At 32.9% G+C, this 27,198-nt stretch overlaps 3 protein-coding genes across 6 annotated transcripts; all 3 read right to left on the reverse strand.

The window, feature by feature from the left end:
- LOC147542856 (uncharacterized) lies at nucleotides 1-27,067 on the reverse strand. 4 transcript variants are annotated; one of them, XM_086637272.1, is made up of 6 exons: nucleotides 27,035-27,067; nucleotides 1,948-2,103; nucleotides 1,104-1,287; nucleotides 910-1,011; nucleotides 577-714; nucleotides 1-509 (listed from the first exon to the last, which is right to left on the reverse strand). In XM_086637272.1, the coding sequence occupies exons 2-6, from the start codon at nucleotides 2,061-2,063 to the stop codon at nucleotides 330-332; spliced, it is 720 nt and encodes a 239-aa protein (XP_086493398.1). In that variant the 5' UTR covers nucleotides 2,064-2,103; nucleotides 27,035-27,067; the 3' UTR covers nucleotides 1-329. The 4 variants fall into 4 exon arrangements, with proteins under 4 accessions (XP_086493398.1, XP_086493397.1, XP_086493401.1 ...); XM_086637271.1 differs by lacking the exon at nucleotides 27,035-27,067 and adding an exon at nucleotides 16,171-16,216 and having other exon boundaries at nucleotides 1,948-2,137; XM_086637275.1 differs by lacking the exon at nucleotides 577-714 and having other exon boundaries at nucleotides 27,035-27,061.
- Nucleotides 14,935-16,713, reverse strand: LOC147542857 (bidirectional sugar transporter SWEET6a-like). Its single transcript, XM_086637276.1, has 3 exons — nucleotides 16,487-16,713; nucleotides 15,401-15,906; nucleotides 14,935-15,298 (listed from the first exon to the last, which is right to left on the reverse strand). Exons 1-3 carry the CDS (start codon nucleotides 16,494-16,496, stop codon nucleotides 15,158-15,160), a joined length of 657 nt encoding a protein of 218 aa, XP_086493402.1. The 5' UTR covers nucleotides 16,497-16,713; the 3' UTR covers nucleotides 14,935-15,157.
- LOC147542858 (uncharacterized) lies at nucleotides 20,340-22,959 on the reverse strand. Its single transcript, XM_086636460.1, has 3 exons — nucleotides 22,765-22,959; nucleotides 20,763-21,600; nucleotides 20,340-20,655 (listed from the first exon to the last, which is right to left on the reverse strand). The coding sequence occupies exons 1-2, from the start codon at nucleotides 22,772-22,774 to the stop codon at nucleotides 20,798-20,800; spliced, it is 813 nt and encodes a 270-aa protein (XP_086492586.1). The 5' UTR covers nucleotides 22,775-22,959; the 3' UTR covers nucleotides 20,340-20,655; nucleotides 20,763-20,797.
- Nucleotides 27,068-27,198: the final 131 nt, after the last annotated feature.

Raw genomic sequence — 27,198 nt, forward strand, 5'->3', positions numbered from 1 at the left:
TAATAGAAAAGAACACTTTAATTTCCAGCACGCTTAACCAACCAAATACAAAATAGAGATCATGGAGAAAGAACCCAAATGATAATTTAACACTAACATGAACCAAACTTCAAGTTGGGTATTTGTTTCTTTTCTACCCTGGATGAAAAAAGAAAGAAATAGAACATTCAAGCTTTAGACAAGACATATCAAGATTAAATACTAAAAATAACACTTCATCTTCCACCACTTGAATAACACAGATTATAGAGCACCATTAGGTCAAGTACTAGTCTGGCTGGCACCATTATAAACAAAAGCACAAAATGTAGCATCCACGGATCTCCCATCTATTTCACATATTCACTCGGATCCAACTCCCCCTCTTCTATCAATTCCTTTAGTAACACCACTCTTTCCAAAAACATTAATATACGGTACCCTTGGTAGGACACGTCCTCTAAAGGATCGATAATAAGATGATAACGACTATCCAGCTCAGACAGTTCATCAAGAAGGTTCCTCAGATCCTACAAATTGCATAAGTTATATCAGATCTTGTAAAAACAATAAGTCAAAAATAATTTATCTATATACCTCATAGGTTGTCTCTCCGGTGTCTGTTTCTTTTTCTCCGTCCCAATCGGCAAGCCTATCTAATGTCTCAATGATATAATATGAGGATACTATTCGATCAGCGGTGTCATTTTTTAACTTCTTGCGAATATTTTCAATCTGTTTCATATTAGATCTAAAATATCAGACCCAAATCAAATACTCCATAATAGTTTTCATTACAGAGAGAGATGGAGACAGAGAGAGAGAGTTTAGAAATACTCCAATAATCGCATTCATTACAGAGAGAGAGAGAGTTTATAGATACTCCATAATAGCATTCAATTCATTACAGAGAGAGTTTACAAATAATACCTTGCTTAATTTTCTCATACACCCTAACCATTGAGGATCATATTTTTCACAAAACCTGTCCCAGGAGGCAAAATATTGGGCATGACAAAAATGAATCAATTCCTGAGAAAAGAAAGGTAGATTAGGTAGATTAAAAATATCCAAAAACTGATAAAATAACAATAAAATTCCATATATTATTATTCTTGTTATACCTTATAGAGCTCAAGTTCTTTTACTATATCTTCTTTCTTAACTCCCTCCATTAGCTCCAGCCTAGGTCTTTCTTCCTCCACATACTTGAGAGGATTAATAGTGAAACCAAATTTCACACCTTCCTTCACCTGATCTTGAAATTGCAAGCCCTCCCACTTCTTGAGATGTTCAAGAACCTCTTCCCTAAAACAAAAACAACAACAACACCACAACCATGGAGAAAAATTAATTAATCAATTGCTAAAATAAGTCTATAATCAAAAGATTGTGTAACTTTATAGTACCTCGAACGAATGTATTCTTAATTTTCATCAATATAACATACTATACCCCGAATGACCTAACGGAATAAAAACGTAAAATAGAGCCATTGTCGATGGTACTCGACACCAATCTCACGGACAAACGCTAGGGTTTACTCATCAATATAACATATACCCCAAATGATAGAAGGGGCTAAAAACATAAATTAAAGCCGTTGCCAATTAACAATCTCATCCAAAAGCTAGGGTTTACTCATCAATATACATATATCCAAACGATAGAAGGGACTAAAAACATAAATTACAGCAACAATCTCATCCAAAAGCTAGGGTTTACTCATGAAATTATTAATCTGCAACTCTATAATCATGACATCTTCAGAACTAAAAAAATTATTAAATTATGAATCTTAACCTCGTTACAAATTTCTTCATGAGATTGATGTCGCAGGTATAGAATTAAATCTAAACAAAGAAATCATATCAATAGTAATCAAATTGAAGCCCTAAATCACAATCATCAAGAGATAAAAATGGGGAAAAAAGAGATAAAGAAGAAGAAGAGATGATCCATATATACCTAGTAACCTTCAGTTTCGTCATTAAATCTTTCGACTCTTTACCATAATCAATATCTTCTTCTCGTTCTTGCCTTTTAGGGTCGGGGGGTTGGTTGACAGCGTTTTCCACCTCCATGGTCGCACGTATGTGTTGAGATGATTACTATGGACGCTTCCTAAAGATATCCAACATCTAATTACTGACAAAAGGCCTAATTACTGACAAAAGCCCTAATTAAATTAACTTATCCATCACAACGTGCACACTCCAAAATAAGGAATTTCAAATCTTTTAAAAAGTTAACTTTATATATTTCTTGAAATCTCATATGGTTTCTTTTCAAAAGTTACAGTCTAAACGGGTTTGTCAAGTCATATTATGAATGTCCAAAATTACCCCTTTAGATTTGTTGTTTACGTTCTCTTTTCTTTTCGTATTATGTATGTTTCTTTTATCTTTTTCATCGCCGAGAAATCTACTTCATAGTTCAACAAAAAAAAAAAAAAAAAAAAATCTACTTCATGACCCGCCTCTTTCGACTCTCAGCTGAACTGTCTGCGAGAGAAACAAGGATTTCTCTCTCCACGTGATTGAACATGTAAGAGGAGAGAGAAATCTTTGTTGTCTCGCATGCGGTTCAAGTGGGAGTCCCAGGAGACGGGTTGAGTATACTTTTTGTTTCATCACATTTATTAGATCAATTTTATCTTTTAGACTTTTTATTTTCATTTTCGTTATTTCTCTCTTTCACTTCGTTTTTGTTTTTTCTCATTATTTCTCTCGCTCTACCTATCTTTCTTTCGGGAGAACCCTTACACGGATTAGGGTGAGGTTCTTCACGAAATAAGACTACAAAGATAAATATATATATATATATATATTATATATATACACCGTATAGTTTGGTTATGATAAATATTCATAAAAATGTTATAATTTTATATCTCATTATGGTTGACATCTTATTAGGTATGATAATTTAACAAAAAAGATATAAACCTATCTAAAACTTAAGAAATTGTAGAGTTGTATAAAATCTTTGGTTTCGTACAATTTTATGAACCAGGTGTTCTTCCGTACGTTTATCATAACAGAATATACAATGTAGGTAATTTCCAGTAAATTTTCATACTTTCTAGTACATTACGCAAACATCTTCCAAACCATGTTTGATGCAGGGGCACCCGACGTGGAGACTATTTCCATGACCGGACCCGGTCATGGACCAACCGGCCAGAGAGAGTAGATTTAGGAAGTCCTTATTTTAGTATGATTATTAGATAATTTAGGTTTAGGAAATTATGCTATTTTAATATTTCCAATAATTGGAAAGGTCCAGATTTGAGTCTAGTTATTTAGGCAGTTGCAGTATTTAATTATTTAGGAAGTCTAATTCAAGTCTATCTAGGAAAGTCCAGAATCCTATAAAAGGATATCTAGTTTGTCTATTATTCTCAGATTGAGAGAAAACTCCCATTGAAGTTTTAATAAAGTTGAGTATTTAGAGTTATTTGATCTTTATTTTCATTGTTCTTATTTAGTTATTCATCTCTTTTAATTCCGCTGCGTTTCTACATCAATGTTTTTATAAGAGAATGTAAAATACGCGTAATTTGTTATACATAATATATATAATAAATTCTAAAACATCGTATAAGTGCACATAAATTATGTATTATTTATTTACCATTACGCGTACTTTTCACACAAAACAGTAAGTAGCCTTGTTAAGCTTACCAAACTACTCAAAACCTTCAAATATTGTCAAAGTTTGACAAACATTATACATAATTAACGGAACTGTACATGTAGTTTATAAAACAAGATATGATTTTTTTTTTTTTATGTATGTGTATTTATGTGTGTAGATTTGATATAACAGATGTAATTTCAAACAGAATCATCAAATCAAATTAAGTCAACGAAACTAAAATCTGATGGCTCGGATAAAATATTTACTGAAGTTGGTCAGTTATTTCTTGACGGTGCAAAAGCATTTGGATATGCTCTTCGACAATATAGTGTAACTGTTGTTTGTCCTGCTCAAGACTACAAATGGAGAGTACATGGATGAACGCCATTTTTGAACCAGAGAAGATTTTGTACATTTTTTTTGTAACAGAATGTAAACGATGTGTAATGTAAAAGAAATTATGTGTAATTTATTGAACAAAACCCACATACTTTTGATAAATTACGTTATATACATGACAAATGATGGTTTCCTCGTCATAAATAACACATAATGTACGTATTTGTTTCATAATTTGTATTCGATGTGTATTTATGTATGAGTAAAAACGAAAACAAATGTTGCTTTAATGTTCCAAGAAAAATTACGTGTAAAAGAAATTTTTTTGTAACAGAATGTAAACGATGTGTAATGTAAATGAAATTATGTGTAATTTATTGAACAAAACCCACATACTTTTGATAAATTATGTTATATACCTGACAAATGATGGTTTCCTCGTCATAAATAACACATAATGTACGTATTTGTTTCATAATTTGTATTCGATGTGTATTTATGTATGAGTAAAAACGAAAACAAATGTTGCTTTAATGTGCCAAGAAAAATATACTATTTCCAAATCTGAAAGTTAAGTGAGAGAAAGTGATATATATATGTTTTGTATATTGACCCCAAAATCATGCTAAACTGATCCTAGAAAAATATAATTTTCCAAATCTGAAATTTAAGTGAGAGAAAATTGATTTGAATCGAAAAAAAAGTTACATAGTAAGATAGAGAAAATTGCTTTGGTTTCTAAATCTATAAAGAAAAGAGAGAAAATTGATTTGGAAATATCCGTGGTGATGACGTTTTGTTTTGGTTAGGATTTTGGTTTCTGATTGATTCGGATAATAGAAAAGAGAAAATTTGATTTCCAAATCTGTTTTGAGGAGAGAGAAACTATTATTTGTTTCAATCTTTTTTTGCTAATAAATCCCCCAAATCACACCCAAATCTATCTTTCCAAAACGTGTGAAATTTGAGCGTGGGACATTAACGGTACTGTGTTTAGAAAGTGAGGGTTTTTATGTCCATAATGTAAAAGGACTAAATATCCATATTTTGGGAAGATTGGATCATAAACCTTTTTTTAACATTATTTTGGTCTATATATCCATGGACCCTATTATGTATATAATAAGGTTGTTTGACTATTTCTCTTTCTCTAATCATCTAACTAATCTATAAAACTATTAAGCCTATTATTGATTTTATTATTATCATAGATTTCTTCATCATTAGTATTATTAAATTTCTATAATATCTAGGTTTTGTGGTATCTCTTAGTTTTAGTCTCTTAGATTTTTAAATCATTAGTATTACAAGATTTGTACCAAAACCTAGCTAACTTTTCTAATCGATTCACATATTGACTATTTCTTATTATTCTTGCAATTATCATGTGATTAAATTTTTTAATTGATTTTTAGAGATAGTTGGAGATTTAGTTATGCCTCCTAACAAAGTTCGAAAGCACGTATGCGGGTCTGAAAAGAGAAAAAAGAAGAGAAGAGAAGAAAAACTAGTTCAATCCCAAACCGGTTCTCTCGATAGATTTATTAGACACAATAGCGACACAAACGATGAAAGTGCGGAAGACGGTACCACAAATGATAATATGAATGGGGTGGTGTAGATAATATTGAGAGAGATAATACAAGCCAACTCTTAAATAAAAATACAAATGAAGGTCTTATTAGTGAGGAACACGGACCTAATAATATCTTTGATCCAGGACATTGGGACGTCATTGATCAAAATTTAAGAGACTTTTTGGTACAAAAAGATCCGACGGGAATGATTAGTTTCAATTTTTCGTTAGATGAATATAGTATAGGGGCCACATTTTTCAAATCTCGCTTCGGGCACCAAAAAGTCAGGACCGACCCTGGGCACATTTGATTATGTTAGATAGTAAATATACAAATACCATCATCAATCACAAAAACTGGCGAGCATCATTAAGAATCTTTACAGAAATTAGTTATAAGTAAATTATCAAAAGAAACTTTCAAATTAATGACCATATATGTTATAAGATTGCTCTGTACTAATTAGGCTAAATAAATAATTAGTGTTGTTAAATTATATAAAAACAAATAATTACCACTTTTTATCTTAAATTTTCTTCACAAATCTACATGATGTAAAGAAATTAAGGAAGGAGTGGAAGAGAGATAAGAGTGAATTTAAAAAGTATATTGTAGGAAAATATATATATATATATATATATATATATATATATATATATATATATATATAATTAAAAGATGAAGAAGGCATATGGATTATATGGGGATGCAAATAACTTTACTAGAAGTTGGATGAATACTAGCAAAAGTAGAAATCAAACTTGAACTTGTAAAAGAATATTAAAAAAAGAAAATATGATTTGAAAATTAGATTTAAAAAGAAAATTTAAAGTGCCTCATGCTAAACACAAAAAAAAAGTAGGAGCAAAAATAAATGAGTAATTTTAAAAGGGTTGTCCAAAGTGTTATTAGTGCTCTCATTTCTCCATAATCGACCCTCAAATAATTGCCTTTTAGATGTACGCGAATACTACTTGAAAGGGCGCCTTCAAAATCACTCAAAGAAATTATTCAAAAAATGAGAGGAGGGGGGATGATGGTGGGGCTGGAACCTATGACCTATCCCGAGGTAAACTTACCACGACTACAATGCGCCAACCGTTCATTATTAATTGTTTGGTGCAATCATAGGTATATTAACAATAAAACTCTAATAATTTGGGGTATAGGGTTTTTTATTCGGGGGTGTGGGGGCACGTGACCCCATAGGCCCCAACGTGGGTCCGCCCGTGGTTTTAGTTAGGAAAATAATAAAGGGGCTACAAAGGTAGACGAACTCTAGATGAAATAAGAATCAATATATATCGTCCATCGAGAGTGAAAAAAAATGAGTTGACTCTTAAATAGAGACCGTTGATTTCGTATGGATCTAGATTCTAGAATAAGCTTTGACTTGTACCATCTTTTAGAATTATTTTTTATTAGAATTAAAAATAAATAAAAAATTATGATTCAACGGGAAGAACTAGTACCAATCTCGGAAGTACACGATTTATGAGTCCTAAATGAAAGTTAATTATTTAGAAATTTCGGATAGCCCGAGCTTATTCAATTCATGTATTTATTCATGATGTTTCTATGTCATATTGAATGTATGGACTCTTGAAGTTCATATAAAAAAAAAGGAAAGAGGGTATGTTTTTTAGAATATACCCTATTATTCAATGAATAAGATTGCACCTCTCAAGCTTATCTCCAACGATTGAGATAATACCTCTCAAACTTATACCCTCTTCAATTGAAATCCGAATGAAGAGATCAAACAAAAAAGAGGCACACAATTTGATAATCTAAACACGGGTATTTTCTTAATGAGTAATATAACTATATATAGTTACATATATAAACCCTGAACCTAATTATATGATGACCATCGGACTTGGATGCAATCTACTTGATGCAGCCCGGAATAGTGGTTAAGTGGGCCTAACGACTACGAGAGGGAAGCCCACTCGGTTAGCCCTTTAGATTAGGTATTTTATATATTTTAGAAATTATCTCTTTATTTTCATGTTTATCAGATTAGGTATCTTAGCAATAAGAAATTAGTATTTAGATTTTACTTCTTTCCAAGTTCGAGTATATTTTAGGTTTGTCTAAAACCCTATAAAAGGGAGCCTATTATGTTTGTTTTCATTCGGTTATTATCAATAAGGAAATCGTCTTGTTTGTATCTTTTATCTTAGTTTTTCTAGTTTTCTCAGTTGTTAATCATAGTTATTCTTTATAGTTCGTTGTGTTACATCAAGTGGTATCTAGAGCCTAATTTTTTTAGAGATCCGTGGTTAATCCTCGAAGTACTCCGTTAAAAGAAAAAGTTCCTACCTTTGAATCCGAATGGGAGAACATCTGTAATGGACTTATAACAATCACAAACTTGGAGAAAGCTTTTGCTCAAACCAAGAAACTAACAAAAAGTTTGAACATATTCAACAACTACTCCAAGATATGAACACCAAACTTAAAGGTATCTCTTCTTCTTCTTCCAGTTCTTCTCGGGAACAAATTCCTCGAACCACCACATGCGAACCACCCATATCTTCTTCACCCTTACAACCACCACCACCAAAAACTTCAGTTCACCTTTTAGGATCGAAAACCTAGACCACCCACTTTCATCTAGTCGTATCAATCAACCTATAAACGACCATAGGTTCCCACCATTATTAGGTAATATGGATTTTTTTCCAAAATCCTACGTCCCAACCAACCATAAACCCTATCTGTCATCCTTTTCTAAACCCTACCATGCAACAATACACACCATCCCCCCACGTCCCTTAGCCGACACCAAGACCCAAAAGGAAACCTTAATCCAAACCCCATGACACCTAATCGACCACCTTTCGAAACCGACCTTAACCAATGCAATTTAAACCATGACCACCACCTAACACCTATTTGAAACCTCACCCGAGCCCCATCCTTCTCCTTCCGTGAATCACCTCCTTTTCCTCAATCAAGGTTAACATTACCACTCACATGAGCAATTTTTATTCTTGTGGGTCTTCTTCTTCTTCATCATCTCCGTATTGTATTCATATGGATGTTCCTAGATTTGATAGGTCAATCAATATAAAAGACTTTTTGGACTATGTTTCTAGACTAAAGATATTTTTTTATGTTATGCCAGTTTGATGATGACTCGTTTCTTACCATCCGATTATGAGAACTAATTATATTGTGTTTATCTTAGTGTCGACAAGGTAATCGATCAATTGAAGAATATGCTTCGGACTTCCATCGCCTAAGCACTTGACTTAATTTACTGGATTCAGATTCCATGAAAATTGAGAAGTTCAAAGATGGTCTTCGTGACGATCTAAGGGGCGTTGTCAATCTTTGTCCTTATTCCTCTGTTTTTTAATGTATAAGTGTGGCAAGAGCATTTGAGAACGATTCGAGAGTTATCTTTCATGGTTCTTCTCCTAAGGGAAACTCTATGAGATACTCAACCGAAGAATCTGATTTACTCAAAAATTCTGAGGTAAAGTCACCTATTGAAAACCCATATAAAAACCCCTCATGGTAAATGCTATAGATGTCAATAATTTGGGCATTACTCTAATGTTTTCCCTTCAAGAAGACAAGCTAACCTAGTTGACAGACAAGATGATGATCATTTAGATAATAAGGACTTTGAGAAAGTGGAAACCACAACCGACAATGGGGAACGAGTTATCTTTGTTCTCCGAAAGTTATTTTTTACTCCTTACTCTATCGAAAAATTCCAACGATGCAACTTATTCGTTACAAGAGGAACTATAAAAGCTAAAGTATGCACTATTGTCATTGACAATGGATCTGTTGAAAATCTCATCTCTTCTAAACTTGTCAAGCATTAGGATATTCCCACTCTTCCCAAAAATCATCAATACAAAACGGTTTGGATTCAATCCGTGTATGCTACTCGTGTAGACCGTTTTTGCAACATTCCTATTTTTATTGTAACTACTTATTCAGACAAGGTTTCTTGTGATGTTGCGAATTGAACATAGATATGTGTCATATTATATTTGGAAGACCATGGCAATCAGAAATGGATGCTATTTATCATGGTCGCGCTAACACATATGAGTTTCTGTAGAACATAAACTTGTTACCTTACTACCAATTGAAGATCGTACAAAATAGTTGAATTCTTTAGAACAAAGGTTCGGGTCGAACTTCCTGAAAGAGGGGGAGGCTGATGCAGCCCGGAATAGTGGTTAAGTGGGCCTAACGGCCACGAGAGGGAAGCCCACTCGGCTAGCCCTTTAGATTAGGTATTTTATATATTTTAGAAGTTATCTCTTTATTTCCATGTTTATCAGATTAGGTTTCTTAGCAAATAAGAAATTAATATTTAGGTTTTATTTCTTTTCAAGTTCGAGTATAGTTTAGGTTTGTCTAAAACCCTATAAAAGGGAGTCTATTATGTTTGTTTTTCATTCATTCGGTTATTATTAATAAGAAAATCGTCTTGTTTGCATCTTTTATTTTAGTCATTCTAGTTTTCTTAGTTGTTAATCGTAGTTATTCCTCACAATCTGTTGTGTTACATCAACACTTGTGATCCATATGTGGCCTATCAGCATCTCCAATGCTTCTAAGACAAAGTACCATTAACAATAGGATGATGCCTTTAACCGTCACCATAATCAAAATTTGCAATATACCAACAAGAGATAAATAAATAAAATCATCGCTGAAAGTTTCAAGAATCAAACTTCAAGGATAAATCAAGAAAAGAGCACTTGCACCAAGATAACTTCGAAGTTCGAATCAATATAAACTAATCAAAAGAGAGTGTCAAATAATCAAAACCCAAACAAGCTACAATGACAGTTCAAGATTGAAACCTCTGACCCACAATTTATCAAAACCATGAACTTACCACATTTAGGTCTTTAACTTTCAAGGATGCTAATTACTGATTCTACCCACAATTTTGTTCAAACTTTAACAATCTTTATAGATGAAAAAACAAGGTTTTGATGAAAGCTCAAAAAATTTATATCCTACTAGATTTAGGTACTTAGTACTGCTAATTTAACAGATTTATCCTAAACATAACAGTTATTAGTTTCAAACAAGTGATATCTAAAATAAAAGGATCTGGCCATTCAACAATAAACAAATAACTTCAGATTAAACTAAAAAAAATCACTTTGTTGAAATGGGGATTCAACTATAAGAAAGTTTGATAGAAAGGATTGAAATTAATGGATACTCTTGTTTTAGATTCGTGAGATTATGAGAGATTCCGTGAAGTAGAAGTTGAAAGCTTAGAGAGAGAAAGTTTGAAATTCTCAATTAATTTTCAGATTTTGTGAGAGATGGATGGAGGGGTTAGGGTTAACTCCACTTTGACCAGTGCCTATATAGTTGGACGGTGCTAACAGAGAAAGGGGCAATTGGACTTGGTGCTAATAGAGTTGGATGCTAACAAACTTTTGGCCCGGTGCCTTTAGAAGCACCACTGAACTTTATACCCTCATTTGTATTATATAATATTGTAAACTTCTAACAAATTAACTGCAAGGCTATTGTCGGCATTTACTAGATACCCAACTATTATGATTAGGGTCCGTGGGTATATAGACCAAAATAATATTAAAAAAAGGTTTATGATCCAATCTTCCCAAAACATGGATATTTAGTCCTTTTACATTATGGACATAATAACCCATTCTTTATGAGAGAACTACCGTCCATGTCCCTCCTACAAAAATCACGGGATTTTTAATTTTCCAGGGTGAATTTGGAATGTTTCTAATGTGGGCGTGATTTAGGGGATTTAAAGCAATTAACGTATAAATCCGAAATTTATTTATCTCTATCTTCTAACCGTTTTGGAAAGCAAATCTATTTCCAAATCAATTCACAACAAATCGTAACCAAATCAATTTTCTCTCTCTTTACAGATTTGGAAACCAAATCAATTTTTTCTCTCTTACTATGTAAATTTTTTTCGATTCAAATCAATTTTCTCTCACTTAACTTTCAGATTTGGAAATAGTATATTTTCTAGGATCAAATTAGCGTGATTTGGGGGTTAATATACAAAACATATATATCACTTTCTCTCACTTAACTTTCAGTTTTGAAAATAGTATATTTTTCTGGGAACATTAAAGCAACATATGTTTTCGTTTTTACTCATACATAAATACACATAGAATACAAATTATGAAACAAATACGTAAATTATGTATTATTTATGACGAGAAACCGTCATTTGTCAAGTATACAACATAATTTATCAAATGTATGTGGGTCTTGTTCAATAAATTACACATAATTTCTTTTACATTCATCCTTTACATTCTGTTACAAAAAAAAAGTACAAAATCTTCTTTGGTTCAAAAATGGTGCCCATCCATGTACTCTCCATTAGTTTCGTTGACTCACTTTGATTTGATGATTCTCTTTGAAATTTCATCTGGTATATCAAATCTACACACATAAATACACATACATTAAAGAAAAAAAATTATATATTGTATTATAAACTACATGTACAGTTTCGTAAATTATATACAATGTTTGTCAAATTTTGACAACATTTGAAGGTTTTGAGTAGTTTGGTAAACTTATCAAGGCTACTGTTGTGGGTGAAAAGTACACGTAATGGTAAATAAATAATACATAATTTATGTGCACTTATACATAAATTATATACATAATGGTAAGAACATGAAGATATACGTAAATTATATATACATTATTGCAAAGTACACGAGATTTGATAATAAAGCGAAGTATTTCTACTAATGAAATGAGTACTGTTTTGGTGTTAAAGTACGGGTAATGTTCTATAAATTACCCATAATTTACTATGAATTGTGGTAATTTACGATACAATACATGTACTGTAAATTCTGTTATGAGTAACCGTACGAAAGAACAAATGTTTCATAAATCCGTACGGATTGAAAACCAGATCTGAAGAAAAAAAAATGAGAATATCATTAAGCTTAAACTACAAATCTAAAGATATCTGCTATGATGATTGATTGCAATAATGTCAAACTCGAGTTGAAGGATTAAACATCAAGATAAAAAACATAAATAAAATTTTAAGAGAGAGAAAGAAAATAAACATCAAACATTCGATTGATGATTGATAATCTGATCTCACGAAATATCAGAAACAACAGAAGATTAAACATAGATCTAAAGAAATATGATATTATCACTGGATTCAAACATAACATACTAACTTTGAAGGAATCATTGAATAAGGAATAAACATAAAGATCTTAAGCAGTTATGAAAATTTTAGAGAGAGAAAATAAACATCATACATTCGAAGTTAATGAATTAGTAAACAGATCTTATAGATATGTATCATAAATCTGATACGTTTTATAATAAAGCGAAATAATTAGGGTTTTAGTTATATGAAGAAATATTAGATATTAACAATGGTGTTTATAAAGATTTCGAAAGTATTAAACCTGATAAATGATGAATTTGGACAGCAATATAATGTAGAAGAAGAAGATTTTATGAGTTTAATGGAGGTTTGTCAACTAAATCGGTTTTAGAGAGATCAAATAAAGAGTTTCCGTTACTGAAAATAATGAAGATATCCTTACTTTGAATAGAAACATGATTGGAGAGAAATATGGGAGATAATAATGAAGATATCCTTACTTGGAATAGAAACATGATTGGAGAGAAATATGGTAGATAAATATCGAAAAAGATATGCATATATTTCGAAGATAAATCAGTTATAAAATATGGAAAGGTTAGATTAGGGATTATGAAATAATATTTATTCTAGAGATTTGTGTTTTCTCTCTAGATGAGACCAAATGGACTAGATATCCATTTATATTATTTTTTTGGTTTTAAAACCCTTTATAGGATTAGAGAGGATTATATCTAGTATTAGGACCCGTTTTTTGGACTATAAACCCAAAAATTCTTATGATTATATTTCTCTCCCTCTCTCTCCATCTCCCTCTCCTCTCTGCTCTATTAATTTTGGAATATAATATATGAATATTACTGAAATTGTTGAAGTTGTTAATTTGTAGGAAAGAATTTCAGATAATTACGACGTTAGCAAGAGGGATTCTTCCTTCACATAAAATGTGATTTACCGGCGAAGCCTCCGGAAACCCAGTATTAACTGTAAGCGCTCGATTTATACAGAAGACCTCTTCGAAATTTGGTTGTAAATGGGCGTCTTATGACCTTCCCTTCTTAATTAAACAACACAACTAAACCGCCTATTTGAACCCCCTGTTGAACCGTCCAAGAGAGAACCATTGTTTCTCTCTCCACGTGAGCAAACACGTGAGAGGAGAGAGAAACAATGGTTTCTCTTTCAAGCGGTTCAATTGGGTGTTCGAATAGGCGGTCAGAATAGAGTTTTTGTTAATCAAAATTGATATGTATTTTTGCCCCCTATGTATTGGAATTCTAATTTATTCTTGTTGTTGTTTTGCGGAAGAGAATGGAGATAGTTTTCCACAGGGGCGGACCTAGCAAGGGGCCTGTAGGGTCACGTGCCCCCACGACGCAAAACTGGGTTCCATTATGCTGCGCTACGACGAGTGACTCCCTTGGTCAGGCCAGAAGAAACATATATTAAGCTTAATAGGTAATATAAATAACACTAATGAGAGGTAGTCAGGTGGCTCCTTAGTTCTTCCTACAATCTACAGGTCTTGGGTTCGATCCAACATGAGATATATTTATTTACTTAACTTTCGGCTCCATGATCTTTTCTTGGCCATTTTTTTTATTAATTTAGTTTTGTTCATCTAGGCTTTGTTAATGTTATAGTTTTGTGCGAAAATTGTCAATGACATCTATTATTTATCTAATAATCAACAAATATTAAATGGTTAGTTTCATGCTTTTATTTCACATTCTTTCGGCGAATTATTATTTGGGTTTTTTGAGCTTTTATTTATGCGTTTATTTCACACTCTTGACCTACACTTTTTTCCTATCACACTCACATCTCTTTAATGAACTATCGATCTTTGATATAATTTCCAGTGTTTAGTTTTTAATTTATGTTTTTTACATTTATCTCACATTCTTTCAGCGAATTATTGTTTTTCGCATTCATATTAGAATAAATTAAATAAACATACTAAATTTTTAAAAATTCAGAATTTTCTAAAAATTTTGTGTCAAAAATAAAAATTTGGTGTGGTCAACTATATATATGATATGACTTATTCCAGCTCATTTAAATTTTTATCTACTACTACTAAAATGTGTCCCCACAAGTAAAAATTTCTGGGTCCGCCACTGGTTTTCCACACGGGTTACCAATCCAACTACATATTTTTTTACAAATTAGAACCCTCATCTTAAATATATTTTTGAAAGCAACTCAAATAAATCAACAAAAAAAGAGATTGACATAAATTGATTAAAACAAACGGGAAAGAATATTTGTTTATATTCTTGTCAACGTCAAACAGTAGACTAAATTAAGCAAGAATGTTTCAATAAAAAAAAGTTAAACAAGAATGAACTAAACTAATAGTCTGCAGAAAAAAAGAAAACGAAAAAAGCTAATAGAGTGGACTAATTTCTAACTCATTAAAAGATTAATATATCTACTAAAGACCAAAAAGTAGATAGCTAGCAAGTCCATGCATCTTCTATACTTTAGGACGTACAACTGAGGATAGTTCTACGTCGTCGGCTGGCTTGTTTTCTTCGCGCTTTGGAGTTGATTTGTAATAAATTGCATATACTATTAGTTGGATTGCACCAAGAATTGCTCCTGAGCCATTACTTATCTACAAATAGAAGAAGTTTCCGTCAAATTAATCATCAATGATATAACATTACAATAAAGTTGAGGGATATATTAATTAGTTCATGTTTAATTGGTGACTTACCGTGACAAAAAGATCGAAGCGGAGCAAAGCATAGGTCAACCAGATACCACCGTTAACAAAGTTAGCAAGTAAGAGGAAAAAGGGCATATATTCGACGCTCTTAGTTCGAACAACTAAGCGGATAATGTCAAGAGGCATGGCGTACATTAATATGTTGAAGATTAAACAGAAAATACCAACAACCAAAGTTCTCTTATCGGTAGTGTGAAGTAAGCCAAGAGTTAAACCAACTACGACAGCATAGAAAGCAGCTTCCACTGCTAAGACTTTAAGCACATAACATCTTTGTTTCTTATTAGAGTAAAGGTAATAGATGATGATATAGATGAGCTCAATCACGAAACCGACACTGTTAATGGTGGTGACAAGGATGCTGTGTGGGTGTACGATCGGGAGACCGTAGTATATCCATAAGACACAGTTTAGAATGGTAGCGAGATATGGGTTTGGAGAGAACTCCTCGACAGATTTTCTCTTGATAATCTTGTAGAAAGTAGGGGCTGGAGCTGCAAACAGAAAGAAGGAGATGACATTACCAATTATACCAACGATATTTCTAATAGAATTTGTGCTAATCGTCATCTTGATCTTAAGGATAGCTAGGGATGTGAAGAAGTGAAGAATTTGTAAGATGGAGTGAGGGTTACAGAGGGATGGGTGGTAATGTGGTATTTATAGGGAGAGAGAGAGAGAGGATTTGTAATAGGAGTAGTAATTGATAGATAGATACAAACAGAATCCTAGTTTGTGGGGAATCCTATACACAAAAGCCCTAATTAAATTAAACTTATCCATCACAACGTGCACACTCCAAAATAAGGAATTTCAAATCTTTTAAAAAGTTAACTTTATATATTTCTTGAAATCTCATATGGTTTCTTTTCAAAAGTTACAGTCTAAACGGGTTTGTTAAGTCATATTATGAATGTCCAAAATTGTTAGATTCAATGTCCAAAATTGTTAGATTCTTTTATGTAGGTTTCATCAACCCACTAATAGAAACACTAATCCTTTGATCTTTGAATCTAATGCTTGTTACAAGATACATGAGTAGGAATAAAGAAAATCTAGATAAAGTATATGTACCTTTCTCCATTGTAATAGATGGTTTATTTAATCTTTATCTTCAACTTTCTTCTCTTCTTTCAATATTTAACATTCTTGCTTCTATATGAGATGGAGTAAAGTAAGTAGAGATGAAGAAGACTCTTTTCTCTTTCTCTTCTCTAGCTCTCTAAGTGATGGACAAGAACTAGACTTTCTAGAGCAAGAGCCCCTAGCATTCTTTCTCTAAATTCCATCTCTATTTATACAAGTCTCTAATCCATCATAGAGTTTGTATAAGAAGCTACATGGGTGCAAGTGTCCTCTTATGTGTCAAACAAGAAGCCATTTGGTGTAGACACAAGACAAGTGTCCTCTTATGTGTCAAACAACAAGCCATTAGGTGTAGACACAAGACAAGTGTCCTCTTATGTGTCAAACAACAAGCCATTAGGTGTAGACACAAGACAAGTGTCCTTTCAAGCTTATAGATTATCTTGGATTGAGTTTTCTTAAGCTCACTCCTTTATGGGCCTTGATTGTATGGGACATATTGGTATGGGCCTTGTACTTGCTCTATTTTGCATAGAGCACACTTAAAATGTACAAGCCCATCTTACATTCTCCCACTTGGCCCATACAATCTAAGGCAAAAACAAAATAGATTTATTTTTAATAAAATTGGTTTTTCGAAAGACTCGATTAAGGGCTTAAGACTAAGAAAACAGACAAGCGCGCATTTTTTAACAAAACATCTCAATCCATATCTAGTGCATCATAATATCATCAATAAGAAAGTTGTTAATGCGAGTCATGGCGGTTACACGTCTTAAAACGACACGTTTCCTTCCATGTACCACAACACAACAACCCACCTATCATGATCATCATTAGGAGTATAGTTACAAATCTATATACATAACTTGATTTGCTTCAATTCAACTAGAAATCTTATCAAGACAATTTCTATCTTGCTAAGACTATTCTTGTTGTTTTTCAACTCATTTTCAATTATGTGCATATATGAGTAAACAAGAATATAGAAACGTAGTATCACGAGATCCCAAAAGTGTTTATAGAAACTTCATGCTTATTCAATCCATATCATTATAAGGATTACTAAGACCCATTGTTGCAACATGTTCCTTAAATGTCTTAGTGTTCAAACCCTTAGTTAATGGATCGGCTACCATAAGCATAGTACTAACATGTTCTATAATCACTGTATGTTTCCGAACCTCCTCTTTAACGATAAGATATTTGAGTTCGAGGTGTTTGCTACCCCTTGAGCTCGAATACTTATCATTCTTAGAGAAGTATACTGCGGCGTTGTTATCACAATAAATTTTCAGCGGCTTGTCTATAGAGTCGACGGTTCCAAGCCCTGAGATGAAATTCTGCAGTCATAAAGCATGAATCGTGGCTTCATAACATGCCACAAACTCAGCCTTCATAGTGCACGACGCATATATGCTTTGCTTAATGCTTCTCCCAGATATGGCTCCACTTGCTAAAAGAAACACATATCCTGAAGTAGACTTTCTGCTATCAACACATCCAGCAAAATCAGAGTCTGAGTAACCCTTTACTTCCATATTATCAGTTCTTCTGAAAATAAGCTTATAATCTTTGGTTCCTTGCAAGTACCGCATCACCTTCTTTGCAGCTTTCCAGTGAGCCATTCCTGGGTTACTTTGGTAACGTCCAAGCATACCCACTATAAAGCTAATATCAGGACGGGTACAAATCTGAGCATACATAAGGCTCCCTACGGCAGAGGCATAAGGAATATTTCCCATTCCTTTCTTTTCAAAATCATTTTGTGGGCATTGCATGAGATTGAACTTATCCCCTTTCATTATTGGTGTTTCGATCGGTGAACACTCTTTCATGCCAAATCTCTCTAGAACTCTTTCGATATACTTCTTCTGAGACAATCCTAATAAATCTTGTTTACGATCTCGGAAAATTTCAATTCCGATAACAAAGTTTGCCTCATCCATGTCTTTCATTTCAAAATTCATAGAGAGAAATTTCTTGGTGTCATATAATAAACCAAGATCATTAGTGGCAAGAAGAATATCATCCACGTACAAAACCAAATATATGAACTTACTCCCACTAGCCTTCTGGTATATACATTGGTCAACAATGTTTTCTTTAAATCCGAAAGCTGTAATGGTATCATTAAACTTAAGGAACCATTGTCGAGAGTCTTGCTTAAGTCCATATATTGATTTATTAAGCTTACACACCATATGTTCCATCCCTGCTTCTGAGTAGCCTTCTGGCTGCTCCATGTAGACCTCTTCATCTAAACTCTCATTCAGAAAAGCTGTTTTCACATCCATTTGATGAAGCTCTAGATCATAATGAGCCACCAAAGCCATAATGATTCTAAAAGAGTCCTTTCTAGATACAGGCGAAAATGTATCATGATAATCGATGCCCTCTTTCTGAGTGAAACCCTTTGCAACAAGTCTGGCCTTATATCGTTCAATTTTGCCCTTAGAGTCGAGTTTAGTCTTAAAGACCCATTTACACCTGATTTTCTTACACCCTTCAGGCAATTGAACTAGATCCCAAACTTTATTCTGTTTCATCGATTTCAACTCTTCATTTATTGCATCAATCCACTTAGAAGAATCATCACTTTCAATTGCTTGTGAAAATGAAACTGGGTCTTCTTTACTCGTTCCAATGTCGTATTCAGATTTTTGAAGGTACACCAAATAATCAGGCGAGATAGCAGGCTTTCTTATTCTCTGAGACCTGCGTAGCTCTAATGGATTATGAGGTTGTGGGTCAGTCATTTGTTGTTCAACATCATCAGTGTGATGACTCCCAATAGGAACAACAATCTTTTCAGAGTGTAAGGGAATAGGAACTGCTACCCTTACTTCTTCAATAACCACATTTCGTGGTTCAGGACTCCAACTAGTCTCAAAATCCTCCAGGAATCTAGCATTACCAGTTTCAACAATTCGAGTTGTATGGTTAGGACAATAAAATCTATACCCTTTGGATTTATCAGGGTATCCAATAAAGAATCCACTGACTGTTCTTGAATCCAATTTCTTTTCATTTGGGTTATAAATCCTAGCTTCCGCTGCGCAACCCCAAACATGCAAATGTCTCAAACTGGGTTTCCTTCCAGTCCACAACTCAAATGGAGTTTTCGGAATTGACTTACTAGGAACTCGGTTTAAGACATACACAGCTGTCTTAAGAGCATCTCCCCACAACATAACGAGTAGAGTGGAACTAGATATCATGCTCCTAACCATATCCATTAATGTTCGATTACGCCTTTCAGCAACACCATTCTACTGCGGCGTTTCAGGCATTGAATATTGTGCACAAATGCCAAGCTTTTCAAGGAGTTTGGCAAATGGACCGGGATGTTGACCCGATTCATCGTATCAGCCATAATATTCACCACCCCTATCCGATCTGATGATTTTCACTTTTCTTTCTAGTTGTCGTTCAACTTCAGTGATAAATACCTCAGCTACACTTACCGCTTGAGATTTATCATGCAACAAATATATGTATCCATAACGTGAAAAATCATCTATAAAGGTGATAAAATATTTTTCTCCACCAATAGAAGAAGTGGAGAAAGGTCCACAAATATCGGTATGAATGATCTCAAGAAGATTTCTACTTCATGTGACTCCTTTCTTGGTGTGTGTTGTTGTTTTTCCTTTTATACAATCAACACATGTCCCAAAATCAGTGAAGTCTAGGTTCGTAAGAATCCCATCCTTCACTAATCTCTCCATTCTTTTTTTCGAGACATGCCCCAATCTTTTATGCCACAAGTTAGCAGAATTTTCTTTAATCCTGTTACGTTTAATTCCAAAATTAACATTATAATGCAGGGTTACAAGAGTTTTTGCAAACTGATAATCAAGACCGATTTTATAAAGTTTACCACTTACAATACCAGAACCCACAACCGAAGAGTTTTTAACAAGATCAAAACGCTGGTTACCTAAATTCAAAAAGTACCCCAAAAGATCTAATTGAAACATAGATATCAAATTTCGAGACATCGAAGGAACAAAAAGAGTATCAGCCAAGTCCAAAATGTAACCAGTATTTAAAACCAAACGATAAGTGCCTATAGCTAAAACTTCAGAAGGGGACTCGTTTCCCATTAAAATAAAACGCTCAGTCGGACTTGGGGTTCTGCTTGTAAGGAATCCCTGCATTATTTTGGAAATATGAATATTAGCGCCAGTATCAATCCACCAAGTATTAGAAGGAACTTCAATAAGATTTGATTCGAAATTTGTTAGAGCTAAAAGCTCACCTTTCTTTTCAAACCAAGCCTTACGTTTTGGACAGTCAGCTAGAAAATGTCCTTTCTTTAAAATGTTCTTTCTTTCTACAGAAATGACATTTCCATTTAACCTTCTTCTGAATATGGCCCTGAGATACTTGAGCAGGTTCATCATACTTTGGTGAATTAATTTTCTTTCCTTTCTTTGGCTTCCATTTATTTTTCTTTACTTCTTGAGAGACCACATGAACTGAAAAACTTTCTTGTTGCTTAAGCCTTGTCTCCTCTTGAACTAACATACTTGAGAGTTCATTTACATTCCATTGTTCTTTCAGTGAATTATAATTCATTTGGAATGTACCATACTGAGGAGGCAAGGAGTTCAAAATAAAGCGAACAATGAAAGGTTCATCCACGTTCATACCAAGTCCTTTCAACTTTGCTGCAATGCTTGTCATTTCAATAATATGCTCTTGCATTCCCTTAGTACCATTAAACTTTATGGTAGTTAGTTGAGCCATTAATGTGTCCGCTAAAGACTTATCAGCAGCACGAAATCTTTCCTCAATTGCCTTGATGAATTCCTTAGCATCATCAATTTGAGGAAGAGAAGACTTTATGTTGTTCGCAATTGTCATTCGCATAAACATTAGGCTTAATCTGTTCGATCTCTCCCAGGCCTCAAACAAGCTCTTTTCATCCACACTACTAGAGACAGTAAGAGCAGTGGGTCTATCATACAATAATGAGCGATCCAAGTCAAGAACACCTAAGGTGAATCTGACATGTTCACTCCATTCAGAAAAGTTTGAGCCTGTGAGCATGGGAATAGATGCAGCTTGCGAATGAAGTGATATAGGAGCTGAAACTGCAAACATCAACCATCACATTATATTATAAGCAAGTAATAAAAATATTAGGATCGATAGCAAATTATCCTATAAACAAAAATGGCACCATCATAATTTATCCTTTGGGACTAAATTAAGACATACGTGCAAACAACACAAGTGATCATCATTAATCATTCATTTATTGTATCATCTAACCACAAAAAGGTTTGTCACCTTTGGGCAACACAAACCAAGTTGGTTAAGTCATACAATACATCGATTAATTATTGTAATTCATCTTTGGACAAATCATAAGACAATAATAATCGACCAATTAATTAATGATGTCACAACATTTCATGCATAAGACTATAATGAACTATAACATACGTGTTCTCTACTCCATAAATTGTTTTGGCAATATTTCATAATGGTTAAACACATAATTTATTGTTCACTAAGATCTCATTTTATTTAAATAAATCATGAGTCACACTAAATACAAACATTAAGGTATTTAATTAATAACACATACTCATGTTTCTTTAATTATGTATTCATGTGCATAGGAGTAGTAGCAAGTATGTAAGAACTATGACCATTAATTAGTTCTCACCATGCAACCAATAATTACCAAACATTGGTTTAACCTTATTTATATCTTCACAAATTTTTATCATATTACTTAATTTCAAGGTAATAAAATAATGAACTACTATGACATAACTTGTCTCCACCTTTCTCCAATGAAGAAAATAATACATGAATACACATATTAACACTTATTTGAAAATCTCTACAAGCAATTAAGGGTCTACCGCAAAACCTTTCTCCGATCACCGGAAAACCACTCCGGTCACCGCAAAACTATAGAGATGTATTTTCCATAAATAACCATAATATACACATGCATGAACTTCTTATACATAATAGTAACTCATGCTTGTATACTAACATCTCTCTAAATAATATCATATCTAAATCATGCATGAGACTATCAATCTATATAAATAACTACTCTCCTTTGAAGAACAAACATGAGATTCATCAACCACGGGCTCTGATACCACATTTTAGATTCTTTTATGTAGGTTTCATCAACCCACCAATAGAAACACTAATCTCTTGATCTTTGAATCTCATGCTTGTTACAAGATACATGAGTAGGAATAAAGAAAATCAAGATAAAGTATATGTACCTTTCTTCATTGTAGTAGATAGTTTATTTAATCTTTATCTTCAACTTTCTTCTCTTCTTTCAATCTTTAACCTTCTTGCTTCTATATGAGATGGAGTAAAGTAAGTAGAGATGAAGAAGACTCTTTTCTCTTTCTCTTTTCTAGCTCTCTAAGTGATGGACAAGAACTAGGCTTTCTAGAGCAAGAGCCCCTAGCATTCTTTCTCTAAACTCCATCTCTATTTATACAAGTCTCTAATCCATCATAGAGTTTGTATAAGAAGCTACATGGGTGGCAAGTGTCCTCTTATGTGTCAAACAAAAAGCCATTTGGTGTAGACACAAGACAAGTGTCCTCTTATGTGTCAAACAACAAGCCATTAGGTGTAGACACAAGACAAGTGTCCTCTTATGTGTCAAACAACAAGCCATTAGGTGTAGATACAAGACAAGTGTCCTCTTATGTGTCAAACAACAAGCCATTAGGTGTAGACACAAGACAAGTGTCCTCTCAAGCTTATAGATTATCTTGGATTGAGTTTTCTTAAGCCCACTCCTTTATGGGCCTTGATTGTATGGGACATATAGGTATGGGCCTTGTACTTGCTCTATTTTGCATAGAGCACACTTAAAATGTACAAGCCCATCTTACAAAAATTACCCTTTTAGATTTGTTGTTTACATTCTGTTTTCTTTTCGTATTATATTGTTTCTTTTATATTTTTCATCACTAACAAATCTACTTCATGACCCGGCTCTTTCGACTCTTAGCTGAATTGTCTGCGAGAGAAACAAGGATTTCTCTCTCCACGTGATTGAACATGTAAGAGGAGAGAGAAATTTTGTTGTCTCGCATGCGGTTCAAGTGGGAGTCCCAGGAGACGGGTTGAGTATATTTTTTTGTTTCATCACTTTTATTAGATCAATTTTATCTTTTAGACTTTTTATTTTCATTTCGTTCTTTCTCTCTTTCACTTCGTTTTTGTTTTCTTCCATTATTTCTCTCGTCTACCTATCTTTCTTTCGGGAGAATCCTTACACGGATTAGGGTGAGGTTCTTCACGAAATAAGACTACAAAGATATATATATATATATATATATACACACCGTATAGTTTGGTTATGATAAAAATTCATAAAAATGTTATAATTTTATATCTCATTATGGTTGACATCTTATTAGGTATGATAATTTAACAAAAAAGATATAAACCTATCTAAAACTTAAGAAATTGTAGAGTTGTATAAAATCTTTGGTTTCGTAAAATTTTATGAACCAGGTGTTATTCCGTACGTTTATCATAACAGAATATACAATATAGGTAATTTACAGTAAATTTTCTTACTTTCTAGTACATTACGCAAACATCTTCCAAATCATGTTTTTATAAGAGAATGTAAAATATGCGTAATTTGTTATACATAATATATATAATAAATTCTAAAACATCGTATAAGTGCACATAAATTATGTATTATTTATTTACCATTATGCGTGCTTTTCACACAAAACAGTAAGTAGCCTTGTTAAGCTTACCAAACTACCTAAAACCTTCAAATATTGTCAAAGTTTGACAAACATTATACATAATTTACGGAACTGTAGATGTAGTTTATAATACAAGATATGATTTTTTTTTTTTAATGTATGTGTATTTATGTGTGTAGATTTGATATAACAGATGTAATTTCAAAAAGAATCATCAAATCAAATTAAGTCAACGAATCTAAAACCCGATGGCTCGGATAAAATATTTACTGAAGTTGGTCAGTTGTTTCCTGGCGGTGCAAAAGTATTTGAATATGCTCTTCGACAATATAGTGTAACTGTTGTTTGTCCTGCTCAAGACTACAAATGGAGAGTACATGGATGAAGGCCATTTTTGAACCAGAGAAGATTTTGTACATTTTTTGGTAACAGAATGTAAACGATGTGTAATGTAAAAGAAATTATGTGTAATTTATTGAACAAAACCCACATACTTTTGATAACTTACGTTGTATACATGACAAATGATGGTTTCCTCGTCATAAATAACACATAATTTACGTATTTATTTCATAATTTGTATTCGATGTGTATTTATGTATGAGTAAAAACGAAAACAAATGTTGCTTTAATGTTCCAAGAAAAATATACTATTTCCGAATCTGAAAGTTAAGTGAGAGAAAGTGATATATATATATATGTTTTGTATATTAACCCCCAAATCACGCTAAATTGGTCCTAAAAAATATATTTTTCCAAATCTGAAATTTAAGTGAGAGAAAATTGATTTGAATCGAAAAAAAAAGTTACATAGTAAGAAAGAGAAAATTGCTTTGGTTTCTAAATCTGTAAAGAAGAGAGAGAAAATTAATTCGGAAATATCCGTGGTGATGACGTTTTGTTTTGGTTAGGATTTTGGTTTCTGATTGATTCGGATAATAGGAAAGAGAAAATTTGATTTCCAAATCTGTTTAGAGGAGAGAGAAACTATGATTTGTTTCAATCTTTTTTTGCTAATAAATCCCCCAAATCACACCCAAATCTATCTTTCCAAAACGTGCAAAATTTGAGCATGGGACATTGACGGTACTGTATTTAGAAAGTGAGGGTTTTTATGTCCATAATGTAAAAGGACTAAATATCCATATTTTGAGAAGATTGGATCATAAACCTTTTTTGAACATTATTTTGGTCTATATACCCATGGACCCTATTATGTATATAATAAGGTTGTTTGACTATTTCTCTTTCTCTAATCATCTAACTAATCTATAAAACTATTAAGCCTATTATTGATTTTATTATTATCATAGATTTCTTCATCATTAGCATTATTAAATTTCTATAATATCTAGGTTTTGTGGTATCTCTTAGTTTTAGTCTCTTAGATTTTTAAATCATTAGTGTTACAAGATTTGTACCAAAACCTAGCTAACTTTTCTAATCGATTCACATATTGACTATTTCTTATTATTCTTGCAATTATCATGTGATTAAGTTTTTTAATTGATTTTTAGAGATAGTTGGAGATTTAGTTATGCCTCCTAACAAAGTTCGAAAGCACGTATGCGGGTCTGAAAAGAGAAAAAAGAAGAGAAGAGAAGAAAAACTAGTTCGATCCCAAGCCGGTTCTCTCGATAGATTTATTAGACACAATAGCGACACAAACGATGAAAGTGCGGAAGACGGTACCACAAATGATAATATGAATGGGGATGGTGTAGATAATATTGAGAGAGATAATACAAGCCAACTCTTAAATGACAATACAAATGAAGGTCTTATTAGTGAGGAACACGGACCTAATAATATCTTTGATCCGGGACATTGGGACGTCATTGATCAAAATTTAAGAGACTTTTTGGTTAAAAAGATCCGACGGGAATGATTAGTTTCAATTTTCTGTTAGATGAATATAGTATAGGGGCCACATTTTTCAAATCTCGCTTCGGGCCACCAAAAAGTCAGGACCGGCCCTGGGCACATTTGATTACTTTAGATAGTAAATAAACAAATACCATCATCAATCACAAAAACTGACGAGCATCATTAAGAATTTTTACAGAAATTAGTTATAAGTAAATTATCATAAGAAACTTTCACATTAATGACCATATATGTCATAAGATTACTAATTAGGCTAAATAAATAATTAGTGTTGTTAAATTATATAAAAACAAATAATTACTACTTTTTATCTTAAATTTTCTTCACAAATCTACATGATGTATTGAAATTAAGGAAGGAGTGGAAGAGAGATAAGAGTGAATTTAAAAAGTATATTGTAGGAAAATATATATATAACTAGAAGAGGAAGAAGGCATATGGATTATATGAGGATGCAAATAACTTTACTAGAAATTGGATGAATACTAGTAAAAGTAGAAATCAAACTTGAACTTGTAAAAGAATATTAAAAAAATAAAATACGATAAGAAAATTAGATTTAAAAAGAAAATTTAAAGTGCCTCATGCTAAACACAAAAAAAATAGGAGAAAAAATAAATGAGTAATTTTAAAAGGGTTGTCCAAAGTGTTATTAGTGCTCTCATTTCTCCATAATCGGCCCTCAAATAATTGCCTTTTAGATGTACGCGAATACTACTTGAAAGGGCGCCTTTAAAATCACTTAAAGAAATTATTCAAAAAATGAGAGGAGAGGGGATGATGGTGGGGCATTTACTAGATACCCAAATCAACTGCAAGTCTATTGTCGGCATTTACTAGATACCCAACAATTATGGGAGGAGATCGTGGAAAGAGGAGAAATTAGTGGGAAGGAAATCCGTTATCTCTAAACTACATAAATCACTTCCCCACACTCACACACATATTTGAACCCACTGTAGAACCACCCAAGAGAGAAATCATTGTTTCTCTCTCCACGTGAGCAAACACGTGAGAGAAGAGAGAAACAACGGTTTCTCTTTTGGGCGGTTCAATTGGGTGTTCAAATAGGCTGTCAGA

This window comes from Eschscholzia californica, unplaced genomic scaffold, assembly GCF_041429995.1.
Source record: "Eschscholzia californica isolate CP2 unplaced genomic scaffold, dmEscCali1.0.p SCAF_4, whole genome shotgun sequence".
In the NCBI taxonomy this organism is placed as follows: domain Eukaryota; kingdom Viridiplantae; phylum Streptophyta; class Magnoliopsida; order Ranunculales; family Papaveraceae; genus Eschscholzia; species Eschscholzia californica.

Coding starts and splice junctions, on each gene's coding strand:
- LOC147542856 (XM_086637272.1), bottom strand. CDS start 2,063: ATGGAGGTGGAAAACGCTGTCAACCAACCCCCCGACCCTAAAAGGCAA. Junction 1,288..1,947: donor ACGAAACTGAAGGTTACTAG/GTATATATGGAT, acceptor TTTTTGTTTTAG/GGAAGAGGTTCTTGAACATC. Junction 510..576: donor CCGGAGAGACAACCTATGAG/GTATATAGATAA, acceptor TGCAATTTGTAG/GATCTGAGGAACCTTCTTGA.
- LOC147542857 (XM_086637276.1), bottom strand. Junction 15,299..15,400: donor GCTTCGATCTTTTTGTCACG/GTAAGTCACCAA, acceptor TTCTATTTGTAG/ATAAGTAATGGCTCAGGAGC.